A 27,963-nucleotide genomic window follows, 5' to 3' on the forward strand; every position below is an offset into this window, starting at 1 on the left:
TTAGCTAAAAAAACACACGCTCTGATCACTCGCGTGTTACACGCTCGAGTTACGATGCGACGTATAAATTCCGGCGACGTTTCAAGTCCTCTCCAAGCTTCCGTCCCAAAGTCCGAATTTTCAAGTCCGACCGCGGCGCGAGCTTAAATGCCTACGTGAGTAAACAAACAGCCGGCGACACCAAGTCCGCTGTAGGTTTGGCTACTTCTCATGTAAACAATCGAAAGAACGCTGAAAAGAAGCGGAGATAACGATTCTCAATGAAGAGCGCGCGCGCGAGGGCGACGGAGAACGAGTGCGCGAGCGAGACGCTCGGACGGATCGGAAGCGAAAGAGAAAGACGACGGACACGGTGCACGACGATGCACGTGGCGGGAGAGACCGAGACGGGACGACTCCGTGACTGGCTCGGATCGGAGCGGTAAGCGTGCCGAGCATGCGCACGCCGCGGTCGCTTCTCAGTCTTGCCGCAGCGGTTGCGGGAGTCGGTTGCTGCATTTCGTGGCGCTAATTCGATTTGAACGCGTCGTTCGCGAGCGCGCGAGTTCGTGGAGGCGGTGTCGTGTCGCGTCGAGCCTCTCCGAGAACTTCAACCCCGACAGTATCCTTGATCGACGCGAAAACAAGAGCACCCGGAGTCGCTTCCCGGAAAACGCCCGACAGCTTTTCTGACCTCTGGCTGTTTACCTCGTCTGTCACTCGTCTGTCGTGCGCAATCGCGCCGTGTCGTTTCGCCGCGTGACACCCGAGGGAGGTATATGGAAGGACCAAATTCGTCGAAGGTGACACACTCGGCGACCTAACCTAACCGTGTGGACGCGTCTTCGTCGTTCGGTCTCCTCCTCCCTCGTGCGACGCGCGAGTTCCGCGCTTCACGGGAGATATGTCGAGATTGTCGGGACTTACTCACGTAGACTCCGTGTGCGCGACGATCCTCGTGACACCGCAAGTACCACCGGCATTCCGCGGGGACGTACACGCTATCGATGAGCTGCTCGCGTCCATGGCGACAATCAAGCACGGCGACTAACGGACGCCCTCCACGTGACACACACACACACACACACTGCAACGCCAGGCGCTTTGAATCCGATTGCCGCGGCTAACTCGTGCGAGTCCCGTGTCGCACGTTCAAGGTGAACGAAGGAGCGCCGAATTCGCGGAGAGTCACACGGCACGCACCATGCACGACGGTTAGAAACTCAATCTCGACTGAATCGGCGCCTGTCGCGAGCAACTTCAGTCCGTTCGCGCGAGTGGTGACGGTGACTCGTCTCGTCGCGCCAACCGCCTGACGTTGCATCGGTCGAATCGCGAGCGGCAGTTCCTTCGATTCTCGCAACGACCGCGAGAGGCATATCGCGTACTCTCGTGTTGTGTGTCGAACGGCCGGAGGAGGACATTGTCGTCCGAAATTCAGGAAAGTGAGTCTACGAGGGGGGTTGAGAGGTCCTCCGCGCCCCCGGCAGTGAAGCTCCGGAAACGTGATCCGTCTCGGAAGAAAGGCGCCGGCAACCTCGGTGATACAATCGTGTGCGCGAGCTCTCGCGTCGCGAGGACGCCGCGGTGGCTGGTGATTTTCTTGTTGGTGTTGGCCGTGTCGCGCGACGTTTGTACAAGTGAATTCCAGCTCGCCGCCTCGAACACGTGGATGCATGCCGCCGTTCCGTCGCCGTCGCCGGCGTGCTCTTGAGCGTCCACGAGGAATCCTCAGGTGAGTTACACCGTGCTCTTTGGAAATCTTGCCGGCGGGATGATACCCGTGGGTAGAGGGGGAGGGGCATCGGCTGTTTATTCAGCCGCTTCTCACTTCCTCTTCTCTATCTCGATCTTTATCTCCACCTTGTTATCAAACTATTGCGCGAGATGTTGCGTGGAAATTAATTCGGCACATTCTGCGTGTCGTTCGAGACGAGGTTGCTCGTCGCGATTTGTAGGTTATCTTCAGTCTCGCGCGCTGATCGAGCGCCTCTCATTTGCGGTAGATCGCAATGATTTGACAGATATTCGAGACGTCCGATTGAGACAATAATCACAGGGAAAGGATCAATCAGGATCAGGGTCGAATTTTGTGTTCGACTCGCGGACGCTCGCGGACGACGGCAGACCGCGAGAATTCTCTGTCGCGTAGTTGCATTTTTGTTACATACTGACTACATCGTGGAGCTAACTTATCGCAGCCTTAAAATACAGAAACACGAGTTAAACAATCGCGCGGCGTACAGTATACAGACTGTGCCAACTATTAGCATCGCTATCTGACAATAAAGCGTGCTACTCAAACGACCCATTTTTTTTATCACTCGACGCCGTGACGTCAGTGGTAAAAAGTTATTTGCATTGCACGCCGGTGACTTGCGGGAAGAAAGATCGACGCGAGCAGCAGGAGGTACCGAGAAGTTGCTCGCTGATGTACGCGAAGGACCGCTCGCGTGCTTTGCTAAACGTTCGAGCGACCTTTGATGTGTCCCTCGGCGAGAGGAGGGAATCGCGAATAACGTCCGTCGACACGTCGCGAGTCCCGGCCGACGAAAATATCCATCTTCATCGTGTCTTCAGACACCGCAGAGTCGTCCGCGGAACGGGCGAGTTCGGTAACGAAACGACCAGGCGAGATCGTCAGATCGCTAACTGGCGCTCGGCGACGCTCCGATCGCTCGATCGTCCAATTAAACGCGACAGTCGCGATCGACGCGAATCGCCGCCGCGTCGCGCCGCGCCGGTGATATCGCGGATTAAGCGGCCGCGCGTAACGGAAGCGGCCCGCGTTGTTTACAGCAGCCAGTAGCGCGGAGTTACATCTCGCAGCTCGCGGCTTCTCGAAGCGAGAAGCATACCCCGACGCGGCGCGACGCGACGGTGATTCGTAATCGTTCGATTTATCGGCGCGGCCGATCGGTATCTACCGCGGCGACTCGCTCGGCCAGCATGCCCGCGCCGCCGCGCCGCGCCGCGCCGCGCCGGTGCTCGAAGGCGAAATCCTGATTACGATTCCGCTCGATGCCGCGGTGACATCACCACGAAATCATCATGCTCTTGGAATGTCCAGCCGATTAAATCTCCGCGCGCGCGCGCGCGCGCGCACGCGGTCTGCTGACGTTAGCCGCTCTCCGGGAAAACAAATATCTCCCTTCCTTCCTTCCCTTTTCTTTTGTGCTCGCGCACAATGGGTGTCGGCGGTAATCTGTTACTTTCGACGGAAGATACATGCCCTCGACGATATCCCGTGGTGATGTATCGCCGTGGACGAGAGAGAGATATACTTCCACGAGGATACGCTTGAGACGCCGGAATGGCCGAGAAACGGCCGCGCGCAGCGCGACAAGCAAGGGATCTCTCGCGTGTCGACGAGATCAGCTGATTCTTACAATTTTCATTTATTTGCTCAGCGGGCCCGCCGACAGTTCTCAATGAATATTGCTCGAGCCGCAGCTGAAAATTATGAATATCTCGTCGCGCTTTAAAAGAGGCGTGTTTATTTACGTTTACCTCGGTAATGTCGTCTCGCCGGCATGGTCGCGCGAACGAACGAACGTCGCGCGCGCGCGATATTCATGTCTTACACGCGATTAATGCAACACGAGGACGTACGATTCTTGAAATAATGGCGTAAATATTTACGCTCTGTTAGTCTTCATTCATCGTGCTCCGCACGTAAGAGCGCGGAGCGGAGTGCAGTATCGCCACGTGCTGAAATGTCAGCTTGATGTAATCAAGGACACGACGCAGCGCGCGCTAAGCGCTCTCGTATGAATCTCGTAGATGACTCTATTGTAACTAAACACGTCCGCGCATTAGGCGAGGCGCGAGATAACGCGTCGTTTTATCATCGTAGGAAAAAAAAGTACGAGACATGTCGATGTTTTTTGTTTCTTCTTTCTTCATCTATTCCGCTCCTCCGGAACGATTGCTGCGCGCGAGGAAAACGACGATGGTACTATTACATATTTTTCAATCGACGCGTACGTAGAAGGAGAGAACGTTTTATTCCACGTATGAAAATCAATGCGGTAATAGTGACTGGATTTTCTCCTTCTCTCTCGCTCTCTTGCTCTCTTGCTCTCTCTCTCTCTCTCTCTCTCTCTCTCTCTCTCTCTCTCTCTCTCTCTCTCTCTCTCTCTCTCTCCCCCTCTCCCCCTTCCTCTCCCTCTCTTCCTCTCGCTCGCTGCGGTTGCACTTTTCGCAGGATTCGCAACGCGGCAAGTTGCGCGAAACGGACAGTCATCGTGTCAGTCGTAAATAGTCGTAATGCGATTGCGAAACTTAAAGCTTCCCGCGTAACATCGACAATGGCAACGCTCTCTCGGTCTCCCTCGATTCAAAGCGGGAGGGCGAGTTATTTCTGCGAGGTCGATCTCGCAGCGGGGAAAAACAGAGTTCTGCTCCTCGCGGTGAGATTTTCGCGGCAATTGCGGCCTTCGCATATTGATTCGTATCGTTTATTCGCTTGAATCTATTGCCTCCTCTACGAGATGTGATAAGAGTTGTTGATTATTTTACTGGTACAATTTGCACGTCGTATCGTCGTGCGAATACGATACAACCAAATAGCAAAAAAATAAAGACAAGATATCAAAAAAAAGTATGCTATTTGTAAAGTGATTTTTCCCATGGTCCCTATGGGAATAAAGCGAAGCCTTTAGCAGAAAAAGGATTTCTCTTTTGATGAAGCGATTAGAGTGAACCATTCATCTAAAATTTATTAGATATTATTCTAACTGTTTTCCTCTGATTTCAAGAGGATTTCTTCTTATATCAATTAATTTCCCTCTTATATGAAGAGGAATATGTTGATTTGAATGTCGGCTTCTTTTTCGGCTTGGTTCAGTCATGCTCTACCTCCAGACATGAACGATAAAATAATCATATACTCATGGGTCAGAATATTTGGAACGCTTCTTAAAAAAGATATGTGTGTTGCTGTAACACATAACAAAGATAATTACCCATTTGGTCAAATACAGGTTATAATCTACTGCAAGAAGTTGAATAATATATTCTTCCTTTTAACTATGTCTCATACAGTTGATTATGATGAATGTCTTTGTAGTTTTCAAGTCTATAACAAAACTGATTGGATATTTATTTGTTATGATGATCTTATTTTATACGCCTACTTATTGTAGAACTCAAGTCAGAATTACATCTATTTACTTTACTTTTCGCTATACATTATCACAATTTTTTTCAAATTAACTAGTGTAACCAGCAAGAATAAAGTAAGTAATACAGTAAGAATAAATAATAATTCTCTTAAAAAAGATCAAATAATCTGTGTATAAGAGGAAACCTGTATTAAAATCAATAATATTTGCATTGTACATGTAACATATAATCCCTCTAACTTTAAGAATAATGCGTTTATAATATTTTCCTCTTAATTTTAGAGGAATCCTCTTAAGGCTATATATAAGAGTAAAATCCTCTAAAATTTGCATGACTCCGCTTGTTCTGAAGTTACCTTTTTTTGGGTGAACGTTACACAAATAAAATCGCGCGGAAACAAGGGCGAACACAGGGTATTTCGGAAGCGCAAGAAACGTGAACTCATCGAGCGCTTATCGCCTTTATCAAAGATGAGAACATCAATGAATTTTGGGAGCTAACTCTATCGGTCATGACATGACGAATAGAAGACTACTTTGTTGCGTTAGGCAAGGCACGCACGAGATACCGCGCTGAGTCGTGAATGACGTTTATCACCTTCGAGTAAATATCAGCTACTTCTTCCGAGAACAAGAAATCACACGGATATTTGTTCATCGCGTGTGCGCATTGGAGCGTATCAGCCGCGATAAGGCCTGCGCTTATAATTTTTGGAGATTAATCCGTGTTTGTCAGAGCGGTTTATCGGCGAGCAGCGGCATTGGTCGGAGCAGCGTGAGACTTTCCTCGGATATTTTCAGTAGCCGATATGAAAAACGTCGCGTCTATCGACTATTCATCAAGAACTATTACCGTTTGGGCGAGCGAGCTAATGATTAATTAACGGCGCGCAGTGATCGCATTCCGTTATTTATTATGGAGGAGTGACGGTGCGTTTTGCTTTGTTCGTGGTTACGGGCGACAAGGGCTATATCTCCGTTACTTCGCCGCGTTCTCAACGAAACACGTGGTCAGCACGTGCGGTCGCTCCACCGAAAAGTTTCGTACTTTACGATATGCTCCGATTATCCAGCGGAAGCGCGTTCTTTGTACAGGCTGTTGCCTCTTAGTCACGTTGATGACAAAATATCGCGGGCTTCTGATCGAATCTATCAGTGTCGAAGTTTTAACGTCGAGGGTCACAGGACCGACCAGGAAGTCGACGGACGATTGTAACTTGTAATGTTTCCAATTTCTCAAACCGTGAGAATTTCTTGACCGCCGCTTTGGAAATTTGGAAAGTAGAGAGAAATCTAGAGTCTATACGTGTCACACACATCATCGAAAAGTCGTCGTTCTGCGTTCTGTCGCCTTGCTTTCGTCCTCTGGAAATGCCTCGCGAAGCCTCTATGGGGAATCTTCGATTTTGCGTAACGACTTATGTAAAGTGCGAAAAGCAGTGGAAAGGTGTAGAAATAATCGTCGGGCCGCGCTCGCTCTCGCATGATGGGATTAATTGCGCTGTCGATGACTCCGCCACCTCGCCGCCGCTTCCTCCTTGATCCTCCGCAACTTTTACGCTCCTCCGCGCGCAGAGTCCCCCGTTGTGATTTACATCCCGCATTTATGACGCAACGTAAAATCGCGCGCGGAACTTTCCGCGAGCCAACCCCGACCGATGCAACCGACCGACCGACCGACTTGCCGGGAGCGCACCTCTCCTCTCTGTCTCTCTTGGCCGTGCGCGCGGACGCCTTTAAATGTCTGTCCGTATATCTCGGTGGGTGATGTGTGAAATATTTATGCGCGATCCGAGCTTTATTCGCCGGACGCGAGTGCGGCCGGCCGCGAGGAGCGGCGGTAATACGTTTGTATCGTCGTCGCGGGGAAAATAGGAAAGCAGGAGCCAGCTCTCGCTTTGCGACGCGCCGCGCGAGCTCTCGAAACGCGCGGCGCGTCGCAAAAGTCCGTCGTAATCGCGCCGACAGAGCGCGTTTTTCCCGTTTCGCCTCTTGGTTTATCGTTCGGAGAGGCTCTCCGAGCTCTCGCACTCCACGCTCTCGCGACAACGTCTCGTGTGGCTGAAAGGCGCGCCTGCGAATTCACGCGAGCGTGTTGAACGAGCGAACTCCTAAACGCGCTCGGGAAACGTTAATGGCGCGAGAACGGCGACCGTGCGTGGGAATTTAATTTTCTTACCGCCTGCCGGCCGCGCATGCGGTAATGACCGGTACTTATTGTGTCATTGGGTCATATTTCTCGAGGAATTATGGTTATGCCGCAGCGCGCTTCTTTGAAATCGAGCCCGCGGCCTATCGGCTGTCCCTTCGACGAAGGACGGCCCTAAAAACGACGAGCCCCGTTAAGTGGGATTACCGTCGACGGGGATACGAGGTGCAATAATCTTATAATCCTTTACGGAAGCTCGAAAAATTCAGCGCGATCCGGAGAGGGTTCCGCGGGGTTAAGTTTCGGTCTCGGCGCCCGTGAATTACCCGTTGTTCGAGGGTCGCTCGACGTAATTGGTAAATAAATCGCGATGCGATCGCGATTGAGTAAATCGAACGGGGAGCGAGCCGGAGGAAACGTGGCGCGTTAATGATTGATTCGATCACACCGCGCTCACACATTTGTCCCCGAGTATCTCGATTGCCCTTCATTCCGTCCGCGATAGCTCGCGTCGCGGAGATATTTCCTTCGAGTCACGATAGAGGCTCTTCCGTCGGAAAAGTAGTCACCAATTTAGAATTAGATCGTGAGTTACGGTGGCGATACAATCAGGAAGCGCCGAGAAGCCGGCGGGCCGGTCGTAGCGGTTAAAAGCAAAATAAAGAAAATCAGTGGGGGAGATAAAGAAGGAGGAGCATCTACCGATCGGGGATCGTGGCTCAAATATGCAAATAGGCCGTCGATCTGGCCGGGCTCTCATATATGTGCACGCACACTCACACGCGGCGCGGCGCGGCGCGCACCATCCTCGTTACGTTGCGCGGTTGCTGCGCGCGGTACAATCGACGAGCGAGGAAATCGAAGGCAATTACAGCCAATTAAAGAGTAAGAGGCTATTGTCACTGGCCGGTGCGCGCCGCGCCGCGCCGCGCCGGCGTTTCGCGTCACTCGTGCGCGAAATGGAAATCGAGGCGCGCGCGCGCGCGGGCGCTGATGACGAAAATATCGCGGCCAACGTTCGCCAACGACGCTCGGACGCCGGAAGCCGGCAGTGTGTGGAAAACAGTGTGGGTGGTCTTCCGTCGATAGAGCCGTCGATAGCCGCGCGATAAACCGGCCGCGATGTCACGCGGACGCTCGGCGGGATCGATAGGCGATCGCGCGATACGCCGCGCCGCGGACAATCGATCCTACAGATCGGCGCAACGGACGCAATGCGCTCGCGCGCGTATGCGTGCGGCTAAGTCGCGAATCGTAAATAAGTCAAATCGCCAAGACATGCCAAGTATCTTGAGAAGTGCACGCGCGCGCGCGCGCGCGCGCGGTCAGCTCTGTCAATATAAGCGCGGCCGAACGCGAAGCGGTTGTGACTGGTTAGCGCATTCCGTTATCGCGCACTCCGTTAGTGCATTAATAACACTCGATGGAATTTAGCCAATGGGATTTTAGTGCCGCTCGAGTCGTTTGTCACGTGCACGAGCGAATTTTCCAGCTCCGGAGCGGCGAGTTTGCCAACGGCGGAATTAAACGGACGCGGATAGCACTTACAGGGCCTTGCTCGTAGCTGCTTTTCTCTCGTACCGCGAAGAAATCGAGAACAGCTTTTCAGTTTATCGAGGTGACGATGAAGGGTTGAGTCATTGATAGCGCCGATGCCGTCGCCTCTCTGGAGAGCTTCTCGTCTCTCATAGGGGGGGAATTCAGTTTTTGTTTGTAAAGATCCAACGGATGAGTCATATCACGCGTGTCCCTTCGTGTTTATCTACGTTGGATGTAAGCCCGCAGAGTTAGTCACGTATCTCTGTAAGTTTGGTTGTTCGGAAGAAACGAATTTGTGTTGCTTTCACCCGCCGACTACTCGCTTTTCCTCCGACTCCATCCTTCGCTCGTCGTTATTATGCGACGCTACTCTGGAGATTGCAATTTGGAGGGAAATTTTGCCCGAGCGAAGTTTAGCCGTCAATAATTTCTCATTCGCGAGGTGTCGAATGTCGGCATCGTTCGGGGCGCGTAACGTTTATATTACATTTCGCGAATACCTTCGGCCGCCCGTACGCGGCCATCTGTGCCGCGTGTAATTTATTTTGCATTTTTCTACGTGGGTTCGCCATGCGGTGTAGAGTGTAAATAGGTTGTAAATTCCTCGGTACGTTGATAGGTTTATAGACAAAAGGGAACGCAAGCGCGAGCGCCTCCGCCGCGCGTAATTTATTATTCGTCGAGTATTTGCTGTTAATCAATTCGTAGAAAGCCGATCTCGCGAGGCGTCCGTCAGAAACGACGTTTAAGATGAACGGAATTGACGACCGGGCTGCACGCGAAAAACACTCGTGAAACTTCGCGTTATCTGATTTCGAGCACGACGATGCGACTGCTCCACCATTGTGGAACGTCTCTCGGCGATGAACGTCACATAAATTACGAAATCGATACACGTAGACGATAATTGCTTTTATTCGATAGATACGATTTATACGCTAGATCTGTAAAGGAGAGAGAGAGAGAGAGAGAGAGAGAGAGAGGGGAGATGATTTTAAATTATTTATATATTTATTATATCAATATTATCGAGATGTTGTTTACTGACATTTCAATATTTCCCTCGGGTAACCTTGTTATTTCATCAACTTTATCATAATTTGACTCGACACTGGACAGTCAACTATCTGCTAAATTGACCTCGCATTCGGACAAAACAAAAAGCAAAAGTTGCCCGCTTAGCCGTGGCACCACCGCGCGATCGCCGCGAGAGAGAGAGAGAGAGAGAGAGAGAGAGAGAGAGAGAGAGAGAGAGAGAGAGAGAGAGAGAGAGAGAGAGAGAGAGGAGCCCGTCTAAACGCGATCGGACGACGAGTCGGTGAGCGATGAATCGCGAGGACCGCGAGGGACGAAGATCCTGTAAGGATCATCGATACGTCTCTCTCTCTTACGCTACCCGCGGCCTTCCGCCCCCTTTTCAGCCCCGTCCGTGCTTACGTACAGCGAAATCGACCGCGTGTAAAACCAGTTCTGCGACTCGGCGGGGATGGCGAGAGGATAAAGTACCTTATAGCTCGCGTACTTGCGACTGTTTCACAGCAAAATGGATCATGCCGATCACGCTTCATTGTATCTTTCGCATACTTCTTCTCCTCATGGTCGTTCTCGTCATTGCATCTTGTATTCGGCGTTTCTTGCGCTCGCCGAGGGACGCGTCCGACCGGTTTACCGCGGTTCTTAAAATTCTTCAAATACTGAGCGAATTTTTGTCACGTGTCGTCGCCGAACCGGCAGGCAAGAACGTGTCTTCTTGCCTTTTCTAACTTGAGTACAACTCGATTTTAATTACTTCTGATCGCCGGTGTGCGCAGGCCGTCTGCGGAAAAATTGGCGAAAGAACGCGTTCGCGAAATGCGTTCGCGAAGACGCGCGCACGTGAGATCTCTGCAATACTGAGAGCGGAGTATGAAAATATTAATTGGCTAAAGCTCGTATCTCGCGATGGAAACAGCTGTAGATGCCGCGTTAATAAATTTAATCAGCTTATCCCGCGGGGGGGAAAAATGGCGGAACACGGTTGAGCCGACTGGAAACTACGTTCGATTTAATTTCGCGTGCATCACGATTTTAACGTAATTCACAGTTATTCACGTTTATATCGCGGGATTCAACGCGAACGCGAACGCGCGAGCGCGTCGCGACAAGATATCATAATTCTAAGTTCTACGATCCGTACAAGTATATCGGCGCTGCACTTTCGAGATCCTTTCGCGCGGGATTGAGACGGTAGATAAGGGCTCTCACAATGTAAAGCAGCCTCTTCCCTGACGCGATCCGAAGCCCGTAGAAGCGAGTCGGACGATCTCCACGGATAACCGACGGCCGTCAGTGAAGTAGAAGTACAAGATACTCGCCGTTCAAAATGCAACGAGCTATCGCGGTGGAAGCACGACCACCGCGCGAGTTATTCGCCGCTCGCGAATGCCACGATGCAATCATTGCTGAAGAAGCACGACCACCGAGCGATCGTATTAACCGCGTGCACGCGCGCGGTGGGAAATGCGCAGCGTCGTTCGCGCCGACCGCGACTTTGGCAAACTTTTATTTCCCTCGCGATTCAGACAGAGGGAGAGAGAGAGAGAGAGAGAAAGAGAGAGAGAGAGAGAGAGAGAGAGAGCCGAGAAAGAAGCGTGCGAGCGATTATCGATACGCGTGTATCGAACGCTAAATACGCCTTTCTGATCTCAAGATTTGAGACAAGGTGTTGCGCTCGCATAAGCGAGAGAAAAGAATGAAACTTGGAATTAAAAAGGCATGCTTAGCGTTCGCTATGCATTCAGCGTACCTCAGCGTGGCTCGGAATAATTAGCGCGAGACAAAGGGGACGGGGTGCGTGTTTGCGTTTTCCGGATACGATCTTAGCTACGCTAAGAGCGTCTCTCTTTCTCGCGCGTCCTGAGACTAGAGTTCGTAGAGTTCGAGAGTTACGTAAGTTCCCGCACACTCGTCGTTTTTTGAGATTTGCGTCGAAGTCCCGGGCAATTAAGCGCGACCGATTCTATTTCTGGCGCGACCGGTGGAATTCCGAGTTGACACCGTGCGCGCGCGCGCGCGTCCCTTTCTCTAACGTCGGTTTAAACAAACATCGTGTGTCGGGTCGGGTCGGGTCGGACGCCTCTCCTTATTCTTTCTCGCGCGGGGCGTTGCAACGACGACGCGCCGTTTGTTTGTATTGCTCCGCAATAGCTCACGCTATGACCCAAATATTTTGCTGCCATCTTATTGCGGGGTGAGGAGTAATTTACGTTAACTGAAACCTGCGTTCACACGAACGCAGGCCGAGCGTAAACTCTCTCGAATTAAGTTCAGCGGATAGATTAAATTTAAATTGCTGCTCGGGCTCGCAGTGAAACCGAGTGAAATGAATTATACGTCGGGCGCTTTTGGAAAAATTGGGATCCTCGCGAGCGCGTGCACACACTCGCGCGACTGCACACACGTACACGTACGTACGTGTCCTAACGATAAAGCGTTAAGCGCCGACACGTTATTTACTCGGGGAGGAGCACCATCTGTTGCTTAATGGCGATTATTTTCGAGCTTGCTATTAAATTTCGCGTATCCGAGTCACGAGCTGAATCGTACGGAACACGCGATAAACTGTAAATCGTGTGATAATAACTCTCGTCACGCAATCTTCACGATCACGTTATGTCGATATTCCCGCACGACTCTCCGTGTACATTTTACAAACGCGATAAATCAAGACGCCGCCGCCGCGCGCTATGCTTGTTTTCATGCTTTCTATCTCATCGTTTCCCTATTACGCTCGTGCAGCATACGCCTACCGACAAAGTCGAGCCGGCTAAATGGCATGGAGATCGTATGAAAACGGATTGCCGTAATTCAGGAAGAAAATGCATATCAGATTTAATAATCTTCAACCTTTATTCCGCGCCGAAGTGTGAGAGCGCCGAGTCTCACGCGCGAGGCGGCGCGCGGAGAAAAGAATAAGCGGCGCGATACCGCGCGCGCGCGCGCGCGCGGCGAACGCGAAAATAAAGGAAATGCGCATTGTTGTTTCTCATATCTAGATACGCGCGTGCATTCTGCGATATTAGCGAAACGATACGTTTTGCTCCGGAAAGATACATGTCGCAGCGTATTTAAAAGATTTTATTCCGACGAAATTATAACAGAGATCACTTTTAATTACTTCGGAATTTCGCTGAATAGATCGCAGTCTTGCTTCTGAGATAAAAGATTAAGCCGACAACGCGTGTTGCTTGTTGCTCAGCAAAGGGAGCTTTCGTATCTCTTCGTAATCAAGTCATTTTGTAATTAAGATAATTTATATATCGAAAGGGAATAATTGGCGGCGCGCTTTTCAAGCGCGGATCAAACGACGCGATTCTCCGTTTCGGGGGAAACGGTCGAGACGGATCATTCTCGTTTATCGGCCGGAAAGGGTACCTCGGTTTGAGGGTCTGAGTCATGTGCCATGAGCCATAGGAACATTATGAAGTCGCAAAAGTAACAAAGGGGCCACACACTCGCGGATGGTACGTTTGATCCTTGAGCGTGACGAGGAATGCACTAAAGAAGAGATTCTTAACGATCTGAATTCCTGCGAGCTACTACGGAGTCAATCGGCAAGAAGCTTTCAGACGCGGCCCGAGGTCCTCGTTATAAATTTCCCAGTTAATTATATCTAACGATTCAATAAACATTTTATGGCGCGCATTCCTGCAGCGCACTCCCGCAAAGAACTCAATTTACCGCAACGGATGCTCCGACTGATTCGAGAATAAATTGTAGGAAGCGACGGCTTCCGCCATTGTGATTTCTTACAGTTCTCATTAACATTCCTCAAACTCTCTCTCTCTCTCTCTCTCTCTCTCTCTCTCTCTCTCTCTCTCTCTCTCTCTCGCAACGATTGCGTCGGCGTGTTCCTCTGACAAACGAACGGCGATTTTTCGCTGTAATACCTACAATTTATCTTCTCTCTCTCTATATGCTGTTACATAAAAATGCTCTCGAGCTGCGATTCTAATGATTTATTGCATGACGTCAACTATTCTTGCATATCGTATTAGCGGATCGCTAGATGAATTGCTCGATTTATGTATTAATGTCCATTTAATATCTGATCATTTATTAGTCGACGACTCGTCGACTTTTTGAGAAACTGGTTCGGGATAATCCGCGCGCGATATGCATCGTGGAAATTGTCTAACATGACTTATTATTATCGTGCGACTTAACGTACAAGTAAATTGATGTGTGCACGCACAGTAACACGCTACTGTGTTTGCTTTTAACGGAAATTACTATTTTTTATTGCCACGAAATGTGGTTGCTCTTGACTTTCGTACAGTGAGCATGATATGTTTGGCAACAAACTCTCACGAAATGTCTAGCCACGATACTTGCCGAAAACTGAAGCATTCTAACGAGGATCCGCTCGAAGTCTCTCCGTTCTTTCTTTTTCGAGCGCGAAGCCGGAACCAGCTATTCCGCGATGAATGTTTAGAGCCATTTAGCGGCCGCTAAACACCACGGGTAGCCAGCATCTCGAGCAACCAGCTCCTTTCATCTCACGTTTCCCTCCATTGAATGCCTCGCAGCGGGTTCTTCGACGGGAGAGAGACGGAGAAAGAGGTTGTAAGGAGGCCTTGCAAGGTTACCTATCTCTTAGCGAGGTCTACAAACTGCTTTCGAGTCTGCCAGTCTGTGTGGCCAGTATTTTGACAGTGCCGTGTCTCAAAGATTGCGAAGTAATGTAATACTTTTCAAGTGGACGGCGGATAGCGGGAGATATAAAATGGGAGATGAACGAGATACAAAATTAAAATAAATCAACATGTAGCTCTCGATGATTTTCATGTGAAAATTTGGAAATTTTTACTTCGAACTTCCTGAAAAAAATTGTAGGTCATTCGGCAATTTTTACTCTTCATTCTCGACTGCAGAATCTCATAACATAACTGGAGTATTTTTTTATTCTCGGCAAGTTCGTCAAACGTCCGTTGAAATTGAGGAAACCCTTTGCGTGATAATTGATACATTTTTTACGTACTTGAAAATATATGATACTTGTCTTTGTAGCTTCTTCCTTACCCCAGTCTCTTTGTCTCAATTTCCCTCGTGGGTGGTTCCTCATTGGTCCTCCAAGTTCAACAGAACTCGCAGGGTCGCGACATAGATTGAAGATTTCGGATTCGGGAAGTTACACTCGCGGAAGTCATATACGGTTAGGCGAAGCGCTGCTCTCGCGGAGCCCCGGGCGCGATTTCCGCGTGACAAAACCGTTTCCTCCTTCGTCTTCGCGGCTTGGCATGCCGAGGTGCACGTTGGCACGTTAATTCCGACGGTAACAGGGCACCGTGGTCGCGTCGCGAGCGTAACGCTTTGTAATTACCGGCCGTCATTATCGTGCTACTCGACTTGACGCGATGATTACGGTGCAGCGGACAGAAGCAAATCGAGAGTGCTCGCCACGGTGCGTGGCCGCGGAACACCCCGAAGCGAGCGGTATTGTGGGGCCAGGTAGTGTACGGGGCCCCGATTAACGCGCCCCGACGGGGCCCTTCTCGCGGAATTATCAGCTCGGCGAATTGAATTTTCGCCGGCGGCGAAAGTTCGAGTCGCGCGGACCGCCCGCCTACCGCTATCCTACCGCTATCGCCGGGCACGTGACGCTCTAATATCGTTACTCGGCTGTGCGGCATTCCGGGCTGGCCAACGTCTTTCGACGTTAACCCTTTAACGCCTACTGGTAACTATAGTTACCAGTAGAAACGCATTTAAGAATCCATTTGACTTGGTCAAAAAAGGAGATATTTTCGTTTTCTTCGCACCACTGTGAAGGTGAACTCTTCTTCTAAAAAATGCCACATAGATTGTATTTAGGTTCGGTTCAATCTATTTTTAGCTCAGTTTTAATGATAACATGTTTTGTCAAATTCCAAGCAGGCATAGTTAGCATTGTTACTGACATCTAGAAGTGCACTATAAACGAATAGATTGGTATCTGTTATAATTTTATACATTTGGAAGCTTTCTCAGATGCAAAATGTGAAATTAAAGGAATGGCGAATGCAATATGACGGACACGAAAATCAAGAAATCAAGCTATTTTCGTGGGACCTACAGTTTTTTATGCGGCGAAAAATGAAGGGACGATTGACTATCTAAATGGTGATCTATCCTGGCAGATATTCTTCTGAAATAGTAAGCTTGACGCTCTGAATGATAAACTTCACTCACAAATATAGTAAAGTTTCAGCTGAAAAATGTCAAGCTGACTATCAGAGTTATGTCGTGTAGATTACCCTTCATTTTTCTCTGTATAGGTTGCTCATTTCGTATATGCTTTTAGGATCCAAGTGATATTTATCAATAAACAAAAAACGAACGATAAAAAAAATCGGAAATAGCGGAAACTTCATGTACTCATTTATTATATTCCATTCCGGGTAAATAAGGACCAAGTTCTGAATATGAGTTTTATGTTTCGAGGAATTTTTCCAACCATTAGATACGATATAAAATTATTAAAACTAAAAAAAAAAATTTAACCGATCAGGCGTATTTTTTGCTTCTGGGAGTAGTTTCTGCTTGGAAAGGTAGTTTTTCGTTGATATAAAATTCTGACATTTTTTCTGGTTATCACTACTTATAGTCTCAGTTAAAAAAGATTCAAATTTTATTCCTAAAACACTTATAAAAAAGTCGGGCGTTAAAGGGTTAAACTATCTTGCGTCGTTTCCTTTCGATGTGTCGAGCCCGTTGCTTCACTTAGCGTGCGGCCGGTGGCCGTAACGCCTGTGTTACGGTAACGTGCCATGGACGTGAAAATGATTTTACTGTCGACGACACTATTACGTTACTGCGGTATTTTCTCGCCTGAGGAGGAGGAGGAGGCTCACACTTGGCTCACTCCATTGACTCCCGAGGTCAACACGTATCGCCAGTTCCATCCGTATCGACGCCATAAATTATTTATATTAGGAAACGTGCCGATAACCGTGCCAGTGGCGAGGCCAATGGCGGTGGCACGAGGAAAAGAAACACGAACGACAGGCGCGGTTGTGTATCAGCGATAACTTTAGTTGTGTGCATTCACGATTATGATTTCTCTACTGGGGGGAGACGCTCCCCTAATAGACATTTCGAAATATCTCAAGCCGAGAGAGATCTTTTCGTTCAGATGATCGTGCGCTTAAACATATTATTTTTAAACATATTATTTTTTTGCCCGCTGACCTGTATCAAGATCACCTTCAACGTTTCATCGCATGCTTCAGTCTTTCTGCGAAGTGGATTGTTGAACGAAACCGGCGCATTTGGTGATTATCGACAATAACGCGAGCAAACTTGGCTTCGTTCGGTCGACTCCGCCGAGGTTTATCGACCAATCGTCGGATCGCGTCGAGTCGCTCGGTTTCCTGTTCCGGGTGAAAAATCCTCAGCCGGACTGGATTAAGCCCATCGTTACCGATGACGATATCTCCTCCTCACGTGCTGAGGAAATAGTCGCAGCGGGCGCAGGAGGAGAGGCGCATAACTGTCCCTTTCGACCAAATCCTCGCGCGATCTCGGAACTGGTTCCGAAGCCGGGACGGCTAATTGGAATTAAATGCTGTCCCTCCCGCCCGCCCCCGCGTTTATAAACGATCGAATGACAAATGCCGCGATAGCGACAGTAATTAGGTATACACGGTACCTCCATTCCCGCTGCAGAGAGGGAGAGGCCCTTCCCCTTCTCGACACCTCTCGGCCGCCATGGTCGTCTCTTCCTTTCGCCGGTCGATCATGCTGGACACGATTGTACACTCGAAGCGGACTTTGAAGTCCGAGTGAACTTCCATGTACGTATGCGCGCAAGTTTTCGTGTCGATAGAGGCGCATCGACGCGAACAGATCCCATTAGGCAGATAAGAACGTGATCACCATGTCGCAACAATGCCGAGCGCGCCGCTTCACGAATTCTGACGTTCAAGATAGCGCTAGCGATATTTACGGAACGTGTTTATTACGAACAACGCGTGACATCGTCGATAACGTTATTAACAACGGTCGTCTATAATAACGCTTAATAAAGCATAACGACGTTGCTCGTTTGCTCAGTTTCGGTTGACGCGCGCCGATACCTACAAAACGGTTCTCTTCTTTCGGGCGCAATTCGGAACGCGGCCGATGATCCAACGAGAGAGAGAGAGAGAGAGAGAGAGAGTTTGTTCCTGAAAGACTCCTTTAGAGGATAAATTCTGTCGTTGGACGTCGAAAGACCCGCCGTTGGATTAGAATCCGAATTCTAACGCAGCGGCGACGAATTCACAACGCGCCGCCGTCAGCGACGTGTTGATCGATCAAATTAGGCGACGAAGAGCCCGTGAAGAGAAGCGTGTCAGGTTGGCGACGGTGGAAGGAATGCGTGCACCTGACCAGTTGTACCTTACATTACTCGAGTAAATGTACACAAACGTTTAACGAGTGTTAAGCCCATAAAGGTGTTGCTGACACTACAAGCTCGACGCCTCCGCTTCTTCGAGATATGCCGTTACTTTCTCAGGGTGGGGTGGACTGTCTGTGAAAGCCAGTGAAGGACAGTTTTGCTAGCCGAGGACACCGTCGCGATCGGGAGAAAGAAACAAGCGCGTCCCAGCATTGTTTCGGTATTTTTATCGCATCGCATATCTTCTTTTTGCCGTTCGCCAATGGGGAATAGAAAGGAAACGGTGCTGCGGGGCTATCGAGGCGAGCGTTATCGACGACGCTATTCGACTTCTTTCCCTCGCGATCGCTAAATCAGCTGGAATGTTGAAATTCCGATTCCATGCCACGCGATGACTCGTGCTCGCCGTCTGGCAAAGAATTAGCATGACATTAGGCGTTAGCCTGCGCTTCTCCACGAACACACGCACACACATCCGAGGGAACAATACGCGCGCATGTCGGGCTATTCAATCTTTGAATTCTAAGGAGGGTGCGCGTGCGGCCCTTGTTTACGCGCATTTTACGGCTTATCTGGCGTCTGGGCGTTCAGGAATTGCGACGCTAGCGAACGGATTTCGCGGAAAATTATTATTTCGTCTATTATTCTCCGCTCCGCGCGGTAAGGACGTGACGTCAGAAGCGAGCACGGCGTGCTCTCGCGTAGACTTGTCGGCAATTTTTACGAGCAACCGTAAAATAGCTCGCTCGATCCAAGTCCTATAAATATCGACACGCACGCGCGATATCGCGATTTCGCGAGAAGAATTCCCGCAGATTTCGAAGCGAAACTCCGAAACTTGCCGAAAGGCCACGTCACTCGTGCGACATTTTTATAGCGCCGCTTCTGCGCTCTCAATGAGCATCGTTTGACTTTCCGTGTTCTCTCCCTCCTCCCCTCCCCTCCCCTTCCCTCCCCTCCCTCTCTGTTTCGTTCTTATTAACGTTACGTCTCCCATGCTTTTCTGGGAACGGTGTCAATAGATCTAGACGAGGGAAATAGTTCACGTTCGCAATTGCACGCACAGCCGAACAGCCGCGGAGGTTAATAGGCTGGTCATCGCTGTGTGACTCGCATACTTGGTCGAAACCTACATCTCTCGAACGAACCACCGTCTCGCACGCTTCGCCGCTCGTCGCCGAGGCCGCTGGCGAGCTTCCTCAAAACGTGCGGAAACTTTTCGAGCGCGCTTTTTCGAGGCGCCTCGTCGTCGCCGGCCGCTCGCGCCGCAGTTTCGTGGAATCAGCAGTCGAGGGGCAGGGGAGGGGGGAGGGCTTATCAGAATGCGTTAGGACCGAGAGAGCTAAGTACAGGCGGAATAACTTAACATAAATTACCACGCGCGAGATAACGGTCGCGCGATAACGATTAATTACGGATCAGTCTGGCGGACGGACAGGCCGCGCGGTGGAATAAGTTCGACGCTCGTGCCTCAAACTCGGCGAATAACGCGCTTACATGTGTGTGTGTGTGTGTGTGTAGGCGGCCGTGCGCGAATGTTACATAAAATATCGCGGGGAAGGAGGGAGGGCTGGGGGGGGGGCAGAGTTAGACGTCCAACGGCAAGGTGCCACAATTACGATCGCCGTCGATGCGCACGCATTGATGCAACCCGCGAGTGTCAGCCTGAACGACCGCAATTAACCTTACGTAACTCGGCCTTTCCCGGTGGGTTCTCCTTCTACTCCCCCCGTCTCCCCCCCCGCTCTCCCATTTTCTCTCTGGCCCTCCGCGGCTCCGAAGATAAATTGCGTGTAACGCGTCAATGCATAGACGCGCCCCGTCGCTTAACCCTTCGCGCCCCTTCACGCGCGTTGGCGGTTGTTTTTTTGTTCTTTCTTTTCTTATAACAATTTGGTACCTCCATTTCGGGGTGTTTGTTGACATGGTTTCCCTCTTCCCGCCCCAAAGTTTCAACAACCGCGTACCGTTGCTCGGAACGTTGCTCCGAAGAACTTACTTCGAACATGCAAGTCAAGGGAGGGTGCGGGGGATTGGACGTGAAGCGCATCTCACGTACGTTTATCTACCGATCTAATCTAATCTGTCCGTGTTGATAACGAAGACTTAGTAATGACTTTGCTTCGATTATGAAACAATCTCGAGAGACTGCGCCTGCTGTCATTTATGTGCGCCTCGTTTCACCTCGACTTTGTATCCTCTGAATTTCAATCGTTTAATTTCTATCCCGCTTATTACCGGCTTATTACCGCGCGCCTACGCAGTGACAATTCTTGTGATTGTTCTCCTTGTTGTTTTCATTATCGAGCATTGACATATCCGCGAGAGGACTCGTCAAATCGCCGATTCTCGCCCACGCGCGGCGCGAGATCGCGCCGCGTGTAAACGGTGACGGGAGCAAAGATCCCGCGGAAGGTAAGAGCGCGCACGTGCGAGAGAGAGAGAGAGAGAGAGAGAGAGGGGGGGGGTAAGAGTGCGCGATAATAACGCGCCGTAAAAAGAGGCGAAAACAGCTTTAAAGTTTCCGTTCCGCGTAGCAAATATGTCGTACACGGGAACGCTCGGCGCTCTTATCGGTCGGATTTACGATTTCGATTAGCACGAAGCCGTCGTGTCGGACACCACCTTCCTGGCGGTGAGGAGACACTAAAAACAATTATCGCCGACGTATCGCACCTCTCGGGAAGAGCGGACGTCGAGCGGGGTAAAAATCTCGCGAATTGAGTTACGGCCGCCCACACACGCGGAAATGTTCGGCTATCGCCGCTATCTAAGTGGCAGGTCAATACGCGCGAGCGATCGCGCGAAGCTTAATTTCCCTTACGTAAGAATACCTCGATATTTCGACGCGAGCCGTATGAAATCCGCGTGAAAGTAATATCGGGCGTTTCAGCTATATCTTCGTACACGACGGCTAGATTTTCCTTTTCCCTCTTCTCAGATGTATATATTATGTTTACTTTTCTTTTATTCCAAATACCTCGTTTTTCCGTCTCGGCATTAATCAGCTCTCTTGGAAGGCTTGTTAAGAGTCGAAGGCTTGCTACGTGTTCGGTAATAGTACGCTAAATTCACTCCAGCTGCGGCCATGCGCAAGGATCATGAGACTCGACGCAAAAATGACGAAGATGCGAGATTTATGTCGCACAGATGAAACCCCAGCGTTTCAATATTTTACGTGGGAAAGCGTTGGTAGAGTTAATACACGCCGCAATGTCGATCTCCGATCCGTTCCGTCCGTATTCCTGCGAGCCACCCAGGTGTGAACGCGCCCAGGAGCAAAAGGATTGCGAAGTAAATTACCGGCAATAATTCCCAGCTGATAAGAACGACGTGCGTCTCTCTCCCTCTCTCTCTCCCTCCCTCCCTCCTTCCCTCCTTCTCTCCCCCTCTCTCTCTCTCTCTCTCTCACACACACACACACACACACTCTTTCTCTCTCGCAGCTAGCGGGCCGTTTAATTCAGTTTAACCAACTGGCCGTGTCCGCCTCTCGCAGAATGGCATTCGATTAGGGTGAGGTATCGGTACCGCGAGGCATCGGTATCGTTGTTATTTACGAGGTATTCTGACAGCCCTCACCTACCTATCGCGAGCCACAAATTCCCATGTCCTACGCCCGAGACCCGAGACCGGCAAACTGAAATTTCATCGAGTCGTGTCGTTTCCGGGGAGTTGAACGCGATAAATGAGAGATCCGAGGGAAGGACCGCGTTCGCGTATTGTTCGCGGGCCTCTTGAGAGCAACTCCAGGCCGGCTCTCGTGAGATCCCCCCTCCGCTCGTTAATTCCATTGAAACGTCTGATGTTTGAACTTGATGCGATGTTCTGATGTTTCCGAGAGAACGCGAAGCAAACAGCCGAGCGAAAAGAAGTGTGAGAGAGAGAGAGAGAGAGAGAGAGGGGGAGAGAGATGGAGAGAGAGAGAGAGAGAGAGAGAGAGAAGAAAAGTCTCGCCTCTCGTTCCCTTACGCGACACTCTCACTCACCCGAGTCACCCGTTCATTCCCGACAACAATGTAAGACTGCGATAATTCGTTAGCGCTTCGGCTAGTGTCGGTCTGGGCGAGAAGATGTCGACGCGTCGAGACGCTAATTGCAAATTCACGCGGGACTTGAACGCGGCTGTTGTTCGCTGTAAAGCGCGCTTGAGGCGCGTCAAGCCTTCATCGCTCACCTGTGAAATCACCTGACGTATTGGCTGCCGGCAGCCGGCCACGATTAGACATCCGGTGATTTTCTAATATTACGTGCCTGCGCGGACAGGCGACTCGTGTTCTCATGCATGACTTCATTGTCAGTGAGTTCAATGATTGTAACGGCCGTGATCGTATTGTATTCATCAGGCCGTGGACTTGCGATGCAATCGATTCGCAATCTCGCGATCGCCCGCGCGTGGATCTGTCGATGTGTTGTGCGTGCCGTTCACACGGGACGAGTTCATGAGAGACGCGCAGGATCGGGTAAAGATCCCGGCCGGCGCGGCGCGGCGCGGCGCGGCGCGGCGGATTGAATCGATCGCGCCGATATGATACGATTCGTCGAGCGCGTTGCGTAACTTTGCGTTTCTGTTTTCCTTCTATTCTACGTGCGACCGAGCGAGTCGAGTAGGAACGCTTCGCGTTGGGGATTGGTCGTGGTCTCTGCGACAACGTTTTTCATCGGGAAAGAAATCCCACCTCGTGATATGAACAATATCGCGAGCGCCTCTGCAATAATCGCGGAAAAATTTATCGAAGATTTCACGAGATAAGATAAATTATACTTTTCGCGGTGCGTATACCTGTGTGTATACAGTTACTAATAACGTTGTCTCGGGATTAATGAATCGCACAGCTGTGTGTGCGAGGTATAGTCGATCGGCGAGATTTTTCCCGACGGTCGTAGAAACCGATAAAGCGTCTTATGTAACAGATTACGAGGATCGTTTTGCAATAATAGTAAAACCCGATAGAGCCGTATTATGCTAATAGATAAGATCTCGCGCTGCCCTGGACGCGTTGGAGCAGCCCCCTCCTTCCCCCCCCCACCCCCATCCCGTTTTTACAAGCGCGCGCGAGCAGATACGCGCTGCGATAAAGTCGTACGGTAGTCGAAAGTGAGTACAAAATGTAATGTTAATTATTATTAGCGAGTTCGCCGGAGCGTAAAAGCCACGCTCGTATTTTAGTCCCGCTATCGCGCTTGTCTCGGTGCTATTAGCGTAAGGTCCTGCGAGAGCAGAAATATCAATCCGTTTGCCGCGCCGCGTTTCCGCCACAGCTCAGCGAAATGAGAGAAATTATTCCGCTAGACTGCGCTTTATAGTACTTCACGCCCCTCCTGTCACTTCGTATCGTAGGAACCACTTCATCCGCTCTCCCCCTCTCCGCGTGCTACCGCAACATTTACCGTGCCGATCGCTGATCCGCGAACATTCGCGGAAAACTGACGGAGCGTCGGAGGCTCCGGAGAAACAATTTGATACTCCAGCGGCTCTGCGCGTTTGCGGCTCGCAAACAATACCCCCTCGTTATTCCGAGTCTTGTGGCTCGTGCTGATCGTTTCCGTCGCGTTTCTCATCGTGAGATCTAATTTAACGTTCACGAGTTAATGGCCGATACCGTATAATAACGTTCGCGGGAGAAGCAGCGCACACGCGAGGCGCGCGAATAATACCGTGCCGGTGCCGCGCATCATGAGATACCGTATACCGTATTACCGATATTTCGTGCAACGTTCACGAAAGGACGAATGCGCACCAGGCATGGAAATTGCCCGAAAACGTTGGGTTGTTGGGTCGTCATCACCGTGCTGCGCTTTTCAATTTTTAAGATAAATGTTCCAGTATCCGACCTTTGAAAAAAAATATTTACTATTTATTTTAACAATAATGAATGAAAGTAATAATTATTGTATAAATATATAATAGAAAGAACTTTAATATTTTACGATTTGTTGGAAAAAATATATCCAATTTGATAGTTTTGTATTAAAATAAAAATTAATAAAATAAGCACGCACCTATGATTTGGCAAAATAATGGTCAATCGCTAATAAATTCATTAAGAGATAACATCTATATTTATATTATTCCCTGTTAGCACATACTAATTTTCTCATTGCGGTCAGACACTGACCAACAAATTATATCCGAACATTGGGCTATAACCTATTTCAACTGTCTGGTCGCTGGTACGTTAACCCTTTAACGCCCGACTTTTTTATAAGTGTTTTAAGAATAAAATTTGAGTTTTTTTGAACTGAGACTGTAAGTAGTAATAACCAAAAAAAATATCAGAATTTTATATTGGTTTTTTTATCGTTCGTTTTTTGTTTATTGGTAGATATGACTTGGATCCTAAAAACATATATGAAATGAGCAACCTATACAGAGAAAAATGAAGGGTAATTTATACAACATAATTCTGATAGTTAGCTTGACATTTTTGATCTGAAACTTTACTACGTATACTTGTGAGTAAAGTTTATCATTCAGAGCGTCAAGCTCACTATTTCAGAAGAATATCTTATAGATCACTATTTAGATAGTCAATCGTCTCTTCATTTTTCGCCGCATAAAAAACTGTAGGTCCCCAGGCCTTACGAAAATAGCTTGATTTCTTGATTTTCGTGTCCGCCATATTCGATTCGCCATTTTGAATTTCTGTATTCCTTTAATTTCACATGTTGCATCTGAGAAAGCTTCCAAATATATAAAATTATAACAAAAACCAATTTATTCACTTATAGTACACTTCTAGATGTCAATAATAATCCTAACTATGCCTTTTTGAAATTTGACAAAACATGTTATCATTAAAACTGTGCTAAAAACAGATTAACCGAATCTACATACAATTTATATACCATTTTTTAGAAGAAGAATTCACCTTTACAGTGGTTCAAAGAAAACGAAAATATCTCTTTTTTCGATTAAGTTATGAATTCTTAAATGCGTTCCTGGTAACCATAGTTACCAGTAGGCGTTAAAGAGTTAATGCCCTTCATTACTTATGTAAATATTTTATTAATAATATACATATACATTGGTTTAAATAATTTTTCTCCACTTAAGGGAATCTTAAGTTTTTTTAAGAATAAATGCAAATATTTATATTAAAATTATTCTTAATATTATATATTGTATTTTTCGTGACGACTTACGCTTGAACGTCCGGACGATTATCTTAAGGGGAGTGAAGGGTCAGATTGCTGAAAAATCGTGCTTGTTTTTGATAATATTTTGTGAATAAATGTGCAAGAATGAAAATTTTAGGTATAGTTACATAACATATGAAGAGTGGAAAAATTTTGTTTATTAACAAATATTCGTATAAATATACGATATAGCTGAAATATACTCTCCTTTTTTTCAAGTTATTGTTTTTGCAGTAATATCTTGGCTCTCGGTGGTCCGATCAGAGCGAATTCTACCTAGAAATCTTGAGGAGGCCTAACCTTTTCCGGTGAACCACTAGAAAAAAAATCGAACAAAATTAACAAAATGGCAGCAACTATTAGGAAAAAATTCAGATTTTTCAGTTCTTTTGCAATAAAAAAATTAATATCTCGAAATGAAATATTTTGACGGAGTTGTTCATGGTTCACCTGAGAGTCACATGAACAAATATTATTGCTTTAAAATTTCAAATCGATACGAAGCTCAGTTTCGGAGAAATCGCTGCAAAAAGTTGAACAATAAAAGAGAAAAACGCGTTTGAAATTTAACTGGACGTATGTTTATATGAGTATGTGTTTAAAAACACAATTTTTTCTATTCTTCATATGTTATATAAATATATGTAAAATGTTCATTCTTGCACATTTATTCAGTTCGTCACAAAATCATGATCAGAAAACAAGCACGATTTTTCAGTAATCTGATGACTCTCCAGTCCCCTTAAGCGTCGAGCAGAGCTTTTTCGTCTCTGAAAGAAAGGAAGAGAGAATGAAAGAGAATGAGATCGCACGCACAAGTAACGTCGCGAATGTTGAACGTCGCGCGACTCGACGCGACGCGACGCGACGCGACACGGTCACGAGCGGCGAGCGAGAGGCGCACAAAGTGCAGCGTTGATTTCAGATTGGCCTGCTAGCACGTTCGGCCGAGACGGCTAATCTACGAATTATAATTAGCCGCAGTGAGTAACGCTCAGTGCGGTCGCTAAATTTAGCCAAATGCAATCATAACAGCGCAGGTGGTCATTTTACCCTTTTCAAGTGTTTGACAAGCCGAGATTATACGGACCGCTCGCTCGCGCTCGCGCTCGCGCGCTTGCGACGCGGCCGCGCGGTGAGTCACGGCGGGGCTAATTATAATGCCTTTGCGAGAATACACCCGTAGGTCTCTCTTGCCTTTTCGCCCTTTTCTCGTTCTCGATTAAGCATCCGTTGCCCCGTGCGCGCGCGCGCGCAAGCGCGCGTTGTTGTTTCTTTATTGTGTTACTTGCGTTCGGCCGCCTGATTAATGCGTATCGGTTCTATAATAGGCGAGATGTTTATCGCGCCGGACTTGGGGCCTTTCGCGATGTTAGATTGCAATAATAGATGCGCGCGCGATCGATTTCTCAAGCTGGTTCAAGCGCGTGGAATTTCGCGCAGTCGGACTTTGCTTTCCATCAATGTCCCATGCGATTGTTTAGCTTATTGCGTCGCTCGAGTTGGGCAAAGTGGTGAAATCGTGTTCTCAAACGCCACTGTTTACGACAATGTTGCAGGTGCATGTGAAAATGCGCGCGAGATCGTCGAGGTGACCGCGTGAGCATGGAGACCGTGCAGGAAGGCGGCGGTCGTCTGCAAAACGGCTCGGCCGTCATGAAGACGCCGAATCGTCTGAAGATCGTGGAGAGCGATGAGGACGACAAGGTGACGAGCGAGAGGCCAACGCAGATGGATCCGTACAGGGAACTGGAGCTTTACCTCGCCAAAGTGAACGTGAGTCGATCCTGAATATACGCACTTCTCTCTCTTTTTCTGTTTTTTCTTTTTTTTTTCTATACCTCCGGCTAAGCCGGCCACGTTTCTCGTAATTAAATCACGTCGTGCGAGATCCGACGTGGACGATTACGAACTGACAGCTGCGCTCGTAACGCCCGTCTCGTATTCGAAAGTCTCTGGTCGCGATGCGTGTTCTATAATATTCCGCGCTGTTAAGATCGCGCTCGAACCGCCAACGAGCGTTTCGGCGTTTCGCACTATCGCGCTCTCGCCCGGCTAAATCTCCGCGCGTGCACGAGAAGGAGGATGACGAGGAGGAGGAGGAGGATGATGATGATGATGATGATGATGATGATGATTACGATGAGAGGTGGATGAAGAAGACCGAGCGGCGCTGAATTGAGAGGGGGCCCAGTGAAAAATTGACGCCCACTTTCTCTTTACGATAATCGATTCTGATTCCGTGGAACCGACGCTGCTCGGTCCCTCGGCTACTTCGGGCCCGAAACGGAAGATTCGAGCGGTGAAAGGAATCGGGGGCGCTTCGTGAGCTTCGCCCGTAATATTTCTCATTATCGGACGGATCGCCATAAGAGGGAGGGAGGGAGAGAGAGAGAGAGAGAGAGAGAGAGAGACCCGCGGATGATTTCTCTCGCCTGACGGGTCGAGCCGAGCGGATAACCCCCGTGTCTTGATCGATTTCTCGTCTTTCTCAATTAAACGAGTTATTCGATCCGATTTGAGTCACGCGTGCCTCGCGTTGAACGCACGCGCGCGCGCGCGCACACACACATATACACACACACGCACGCGCGTGGCGTAAGATCGCCCCGAGAGATCTCGCCGCGTCT

General features: G+C 49.0%; 1 protein-coding gene across 3 annotated transcripts in view; it reads left to right on the forward strand.

Moving 5' to 3' along the window:
• The first annotated feature begins 453 nt into the window (after positions 1-453).
• Positions 454-27,963, forward strand: part of cv-c (RhoGTPase activating protein) — a 319,469-nt gene continuing 291,959 nt past the window's right edge. For all 3 annotated transcript variants that reach the window (XM_025300750.1, XM_025300751.1, XM_025300752.1), the window contains exons 1-2: positions 454-1,714; positions 26,893-27,109. In XM_025300750.1, the coding sequence (XP_025156535.1) occupies positions 26,939-27,109 (171 nt within the window). In that variant the 5' untranslated portion in view covers positions 454-1,714; positions 26,893-26,938. The remainder of the gene's footprint in view (positions 1,715-26,892; positions 27,110-27,963) is intronic.

Source organism: Harpegnathos saltator, unplaced genomic scaffold (assembly GCF_003227715.2).
Source record: "Harpegnathos saltator strain DR-91 unplaced genomic scaffold, Hsal_v8.6 scaffold381, whole genome shotgun sequence".
In the NCBI taxonomy this organism is placed as follows: domain Eukaryota; kingdom Metazoa; phylum Arthropoda; class Insecta; order Hymenoptera; family Formicidae; genus Harpegnathos; species Harpegnathos saltator.